The 7,718-nt window shown below is 35.7% G+C and overlaps 1 protein-coding gene across 2 annotated transcripts; it reads left to right on the top strand.

Moving 5' to 3' along the window:
• Positions 1–2,427: 2,427 nt before the first annotated feature.
• On the top strand, positions 2,428–7,420 carry LOC111461416 (zinc finger CCCH domain-containing protein 64). 2 transcript variants are annotated; one of them, XM_023104928.1, is made up of 10 exons: positions 2,428–2,563; positions 2,678–2,951; positions 3,346–3,475; positions 3,578–3,697; positions 4,396–4,513; positions 4,590–5,038; positions 5,137–5,422; positions 5,910–6,003; positions 6,408–6,553; positions 6,770–7,420. In XM_023104928.1, exons 1-10 carry the CDS (start codon positions 2,489–2,491, stop codon positions 6,896–6,898), a joined length of 1,821 nt encoding a protein of 606 aa, XP_022960696.1. In that variant the 5' UTR covers positions 2,428–2,488; the 3' UTR covers positions 6,899–7,420. The 2 variants fall into 2 exon arrangements, with proteins under 2 accessions (XP_022960696.1, XP_022960695.1); XM_023104927.1 differs by having other exon boundaries at positions 6,405–6,553.
• Positions 7,421–7,718: the final 298 nt, after the last annotated feature.

Genomic DNA, 7,718 nt, shown 5'->3' with positions numbered 1-7,718 from the left:
AAAAAATCTAAGATGGGTTTAGATGTGTTGTGTTTATCTTTGTGTTCTTGAAAGCAAAGATACTATTTTTATGAGTTAGCCTACTTTATTTGGTTAGGCAAAAGATTGAAGGCAATGTGCGATGTTTTAAGCAAATGGCAAACACAAAGATTTTGTGCAACACTCAAGAGATATCTTTCTTTCTTCTTCGTCCTTCTCTTCTTCCTTTATAGAAATTAGAATTGGAAAGATTTGATGAAGTACCAAAATCTCTCCTATCAAATAATCGATTCAGGTCGCATATATATATCGGTTGTTGATTTACGTAACATAGTATATCAAATGGGGTAACGAAATCGAACTCAAGATCTTGTCTTGTTTTTTTGGATCTTTGAAAACGCCACTACTCCTAGCTTCTCTCTTTACAACTTGTCATTTGTCTTTTTCTCTTACCAAATTTAACATTACATTACGTCCTTTTCCAAACTTTGATATCAACTTCTCCCATATCTCGATAACAGTATGATGTCAAAGATGTTACTCTGATTCGCCTGCGTCGAGACTTTTTATGATCCGTTTTAACTTTTTTAGAGTTTAAATAATTTGTTGCGATCAGGGGTCGAAGAAGGTCTCGAAGATTCGATTATTCGATCAAACATATATGAACAAACTCCGATTTTCTAGACCCGTGACCTAAATTGTAGTTAGATGTCATGAGTTAGAGTTGAAATGAAGTTGGGGGGCCTATGTTTCAGTTTGACAGATGAGGAAAGTGACTGATTCTCACAAACATCCACTTTTTTTGGACACTTATAATCCATCTTTCAAATTTATTTCATCCACACCATATAATATAATGCACTATATATATATATATATTTTAATCTTATCCAAACGTACCTTATTATAAATTTTAATTATCGTTATACAACAAATCAATAATGGTAAAAAATCGAGCACGTGTCCAGATAATGTTTGTCATTAAAAACCCTAAGAAGTTCAAAGAAGTGATATCTTCTCGGGACAACTCAAATATTTATGACGAATTGTCTTTCTTCCAATTTGACCCATGCAATATCCAAACGAAAGATTTTCGTGTCCTTTTGTTAGACCAATCTTAGTAGACTCATTAAAAAATACAATCTTTCAAGTACTTTCGAGTAGTTGAATATATTTATTAATATATATCGTGTAGATTACAACGTTGACAAAAATAAATATTTGTTAGGAAATATTCTACGTAAATGAAATTTTTAAATGATTCGACTAATATAGACAAAATCTTATCCCTATTTATGAGAATATATTAAAGTAGGTCAAAAGAAGATCGGTAAAATTTTCTTTTCAACGTAAGATTTTTTTTCCGTTTAATTCAAATTAAAACCCAAATTTTATATAATATTTTATCTTTTTAATTACACCAAAAGGTAACTTTACTATAATAATTAAAATATATATATATATATATATATATATTTTTTTATAAAAAAACCCTTATTTACAAAAATGGTAAGACATTGGAGTTGCATATATGTGGTTACGGTAGCTAGATTTATGAGCATATAATATAAAATAAAACATTAATTATTAAGATTTTGTCAGTATAATATCTACTATGATGGACCAGAAAATCCTACAGAGAATCTTTTTTAAAATATGTCAAAATTACCTTCTAATGCTAAAAAACAAATAAAAATATTTACCCACGGATATTCTTTTTTTTTTTTTTTTAATTTTATTATTATTATTATTATTTTAACGAGACATAATATTATTTTTTAATGTCCATAATTCGGAATTTTATCTTGAAAATTAAACTCATGTTTTGGAACAAATGATTGATTTATGTGACGTTGATGAATTAATTAATTAATATAATATCTACAAAAAAAAAATTATAATTTGAAATACAATAATATAGTCCAAAAAAAATGGTCTCTTCCTTGGATAACCTCCTTCCAACATTGAAATGGGCCGGCTTTTTCATTGTTGGGCTTCTTCTAGTGATGGGCCCACCGGTCATTTGGGCCGTTTTCAGAAATGGGCCTAGGCCCAATATAAGGTTTATGGGCGGGCCAGCAATCTATTTATGGTTCTCAAATTGAAGTCGCAGGGGTCCATTGGTAGTGGGCCTAGGCCCAATTTAGTGTTTTTATGGACGGGGCAGCTATCTATTTATCGTTCTCAAATTCAAGTCGCAGGGTCCATTGGTGTTGGGCCTAGGCCCAATTTAGTGTTTTTATGGGCGGGCCAGCAATCTATTTATCGTTCTCAAATTCAAGTCGCAGGGTCCATTAGTGTTGGGCCTAGGCCTTATTTAGTGTTGTATGGGCGGGCCAGCAATCTATTTATCGTTCTCAAATTCAAGTTCCAGGGTCCATTGAGTGTTGGGCCTAGGCCCAATTCAGGGTTTTTATGGGCGGGCCAACAATCTATTTTATCGTTCTTCTCAGGCAGTTGGCACTCAGTCTCCGTCTTCTCTACCACCGAGCCGGCACTGGAGTTCACCATGTCTCCTCCGAGAATTCTTCTCTGCGGCGACGTTTTAGGCCGTCTCAACCAGCTTTACAAGCGCGTCGTCTCGGTGTTTCTTCTTCTCCTTCTTCTCTTTCTCGCAGCGTGTGATCTAGTTTCGTTTTCTCGTTCTATTTTTTTTTTTTTTTTGCTAACTGGAATGAGCTCACTTGTGCTACTATAGGTTAACAAATCGGCTGGTCCGTTCGATGCGCTTCTTTGTGTTGGCCAGTTTTTTCCGGACTCAACCGAACAGCTTGACGAGTTCATGGATTATGTTGAAGGTCGATCAGTAATCCCTCTTTCCACGTACTTCATTGGAGACTATGGCGTCGGTGCCGCTAAGGTTCTATTGGCGTCATCTAGAGACTCGGGTAATCAAGGGTTTAAAATGGATGGCTTGAAGATTTGCGCGAATCTGCACTGGTTGAAAGGCAGTGGGAAGTTCACGCTACAAGGTATGATTCGAATTTCTCTTACGAGGATGAATCAAGGCTTTATTAATTTATTTATTTATGAATTACTATTAATACACTGCGCATTTCGAATAAAGGACCTAGAAATCTGATCTCTAGTAAATGCATTTTGCTAACGAACAGAATTCCAACTCGTATCATTGTCTTCCAGTCTGAAACGTAGGTCGTTCTTCAATAGTTGAGCCATTCTGTTTGTAATAACAAATTAAGTGTAGAATAGCTAAGCGAAGCTTGGTGAAACTTTCAATTTGGATCCTCTTAGAACCAAGGATTTCAAAGCACTAAATGCTATCTATCGTTCTAATATAATGTCTTTGAACAAAACGGAGTGCATCTTTTTCATTTCTTCATCTGCTGATTGATTTTTCATATGTAGGTTTGTCTTTGACATACTTATCTGGTAGACGTTCTTCAGATGGTCTTCAGTTTGGAACATATACTCAAGATGATGTTGATGTCTTGCGAGCAATAGCTGAGGAACCTGGAGTTATTGACTTGTTTCTCACATATCCTTCATTTTTATAAGTAGGCATCTTCTTGTCCGCTCTTGAAATTTGTTCATGATTTTTTTTCCCCTCTTAAATTTTGATGGCCTTAATTGATCACACAAATGAATGGCCAACTGGGGTTACCAATAGAGCAGCAACTCCAGATATCCCCCCTGGAGTCTCAGATCCCTTTGGAAGTGATTCTACCGTCTCTGAGTTAGTTGTGGAGATCAAACCACGGTATGTTAGATTGGAAATGACTAGATGTCTTAGTCTCTGTACCTTGTAAGTTGTCAATTGAATTACATAACTTAATCAATATCAGCGTGCAGGTGAACTTTTTCAATATGACATTTAGTTGTCAGTGGTTTAGAATTTTATCTCGTGCTTATTGTCCATTAAATTTTACAGTCCAACTAGAGTTGAGGCACAAGTGTTTTCGCTATCTCAGTCTTATAGATGATACTTATTTTCCATTCTAATTTCAGTTTTCAGGAGTTTTGTATGCATTAATGCTGTAGGGTTAGTAGTATTATTATTTTGTTAACCCTATTTTTATCAAGGTAAAACAAAAGAAGAATGATTACGGGAGGAAAAGAAATTTGGTTGTTTCTCAGATGCTGACGGGAGTCTTTTGTTTTTGCTATTGGTAATCATGCATGCAAGTTTTTCTCTCAATTTCATTTTCGGGACCAAAATTTTATGGCTCAATTAATGTCTCTGGTAGGAGTTCTTTTGTTTTAGCTGTAGGAAATTTTATATCCAGATCTTTTAAGCTGCCTATTAAATATGGATTAAGTTCTTGTGGCTCAATTGCTGCCTCTGGTATATGCTGTATTGTCATGAAACTATAGAGCAGAAGTTTCCCACTACATGCATAATATTGAATTTAGAACATATCTTTAAGTACCGAAATGATAAAATATACTTCTTCTTAGTTACCACATTGCAGGAACAAAAGGAGTGTTTTATGCTCGAGAGCCTTACTCTAATGTTGATGCTGTGCATGTGACTCGCTTTTTAGGTCTTGGTTCAGTAGGAAATAAAGAGAAACAGGTACGTTATGGTTTGGGGTTCCCCCCACAGGAAACGTAGAGTTTCATTTCTGATGCTGTATTCACCTGTTTCTCAGAAATTTATTCATGCAATTTCTCCCATCCCATCATCTACCATGTCTGCCGCTGAAATTAGCATGAAGCCTCCAAATACTACCTTATCTCCATACACACTCACTGAACGAAAAGCTGAAGCCTCAGACTCTGCAAAGAGGTCCAGCAATAGTGTTTCTGAATCGCAATATTGGAGATACGATGTGTCTCAGAAACGACAAAAATATGGAACTGCAGATGGTAACAAGCTTTGTTTTAAGTTTACTTCTTCTGGATCTTGTCCACGTGGAGAGAAATGTAACTTTCATCATGACATGGATGCAAGAGAGCAATCCCAGAGAGGTGTTTGTTTTGATTTTCTTAATAAAGGAAAATGCGAAAGGGGTCCAGATTGCAGCTTCAAGCACAGCTTACAGAATGAAGTTGACAGCCAGTCTGGGAAGAGGAGATCTGGAAATGCTGGAACCAACAGGTCTTTAGTTCATTATCTTGATTAATTTATTATCCCAACAAACTGATTGATTAGATATTTTAAGCTTACTTATTCTCTGTTCTATGACTGAGGTGCAGGTCTAAAGAATGCTGGTTTTGTTTGTCAAGTCCCAACATAGAGTCACATCTTATAGTCAGTGTAGGTGAGAGTTTCTACTGTGCACTGGCCAAAGGACATCTTGTTCCAGACCACATATTGATTGTACCTGTAGAGCACTTTCCAAATACCCTTTCTCTAGGCCCAGAATTTGAAACTGAAATCAATAGACTCCAAAATTGTCTTCGGAAGTATTTTAAGAGTCAAGGGAAGGAAGTTGTGTTCTTTGAGTGGGTTTCAAAGCGTAGCACTCATGCTAATCTTCAGGTAATTCTTTGCTCTATACATACCATCCTTGGAATTCGAAAGTTGAAATTATGATGGTGCGCTTTGGCTTTCTTAATGGGTCAATAATACTCCATCCTCGATCAAGAATGAAACGAAAGGGTTAGACGTTCGTTAAATATTTCTTCCTTGTCACCGGAGTACTTCCAACTTTAAAATGGTTGACCAATTCATGATGCGTACTTTTGCTGTTGTGTTTAATTAATGCATCAAATCAAATTATTTGCAAACAGAAAATAGCGAATGAACTTCCAGATTTCTTAAAAGATAAATTGTTTATGTATTAAGATCAAGTATTTATCACTTTAAATGAAATAATCAAATAATTTATGGTACTATTTCCTTTTCCTTTATGAAATTTATCATTTACAACATTAATTTGGTCTATGGAGCATATTGCTGAATAATATTATGATTAAGTAGACTTGATTTTGGTGATTCACCCCAGCTAGTTGTGTTTTGATATTAGGCTGTTCCTATTCCAACATCTAGATCTCATGTCGTTCAGAACATATTTGATATGGCTGCTGAAAAGCTGGGCTTTAAGTTCGTGGCCTCTAAATGTAAGTTGATGTTATTATTATCTAAATATCAAATTCCCAACTCTTTCTGGATCCGGTTTTATGGTTGATGTTGGTCCTGTTTCCACGTCCTGAGGTGGATCCCTTCCCCGCAACAGAATAATTATACATAATACTAAAAAGAATGTACATTTCCAATAATTGATGAAATTTTATACCTTTCTAGATTCTTAATAAAATCGTTGAATTTCTATGCACTTGCATGGATGAGACGTGATATTGCTGCTTCTAGCATCTTTTCCTGATTGAAAGATTATTGTGCTGAAGTAACTTTCAACTTGATGTTGCCTAATTTCTATTGTGATTTGTCTGGTAGAACATGAAGTTGAAGATATTTTATGGTTTCCACCAGCCCTTTATTTTGTTGTTGCACTTGATTTCAGCAGCAGATGCTCCTGGTGAAGGAAGAAAATCGTTGAGGACTCAGTTTGATAGTAATCGCAGTTTCTTCTATGCTGAACTTCCTGAATGTGTAACCTTATCGCATGTTATTGAGGAGACAGAGATATTTCCAGCCCAATTTGGACGCGAGGTTAGCTTAAAAAATTCACAAATTTGTAAAGTCTTTCATACTCTTTCACCGTTTAAAAGGAAAAAATATATATACTAATGATAATAAGGGGACTAAAACGAAGATTTGGAAAATCTCATCATTCCCAACAATTTCAAGACAGCCTTCCTTTGTCAAACAACGGATGGAACTTCTTTCGTGAGAATGGTAAAAAAGTGACCGAGAAACCTTTTGCAGGTTCTAGCTGGCTTGCTTAACATGGCTGATAAGGCTGATTGGAGGAATTGTACCCATTCAAAAGAAGAAGAAACAAAGATGGCTGAAGAATTCAAGATAAGATTTGAAAATTTTGATCCTAATAAGTGAGCTAGCTCTTAGTTGTAGTTGGGAAATTTTTCAGTCGCTGCACTCATGCTTTCACTCTAGATATGCACCTCCTAAGGCTATTATACCATCCCAAGGACATCGTAGAAAAGTAAATTATTTGGATATTTGAAGCCTTTTTTCTTCTTCTAGAGCTTAAACAACAACTAGATGAAGATGATGATACGATGATATCCTTCACATGATAGCAAAGGTTCTGGCACCCGACTTATGTCTAGATGAACTGGAGTGAAAGGGGGCGTCTGTTACTGTTATTGTCTCATGCATCCCAGCTCGGAATTAACGATCCAGCTATCATAGGCACGCACATGTCACCTGCTGATCGGTACGAATACCTTTTCTCCATGCCTCTTACTTTCTTATGATTCTTTTTCTTTAGAAATTCCATGTTGCTGTTGGAACTGTTTTCAGCATAGCTAATTAATTTTCTTCAGCAATATGTGAGAAGAGGAGAGGTTATTAATTGTATTAGGTTATTGATGAAAGGTGATCTTGTTTGACTAACTTGTCACTTGGTTTTTTATTTTTTTCTCTTTTTTTTTTAAATACCAAAATATCCGATTCTATTATTCTTTTAAGAAAGATGAACTCCTTTCATCATTGTGAACCTTTTTGAAATTTCCAAAAGTCCAGACAACAATTAGGCTCAATTTCCACGAGAATTTCCTCAGTGGTTCACCGCCCAAGAGTCGCCCTTCACGTCTAAGAATTTATGAACCACTTTGTCAGTCTACTGTAGCTCTAGCTAGAGTCTAGATGGAGGTCCATTGGAGTTTGGGTTAGGTGAGGGAGATGAACTTCT

This window comes from Cucurbita moschata, unplaced genomic scaffold (genome assembly GCF_002738365.1).
Source record: "Cucurbita moschata cultivar Rifu unplaced genomic scaffold, Cmos_1.0 Cmo_Scf00025, whole genome shotgun sequence".
In the NCBI taxonomy this organism is placed as follows: Eukaryota; Viridiplantae; Streptophyta; class Magnoliopsida; order Cucurbitales; family Cucurbitaceae; genus Cucurbita; species Cucurbita moschata.
The sequence above is the reverse complement of the archived record's forward strand: the minus strand, read 5'-3'. Positions and strand labels throughout refer to the sequence as shown.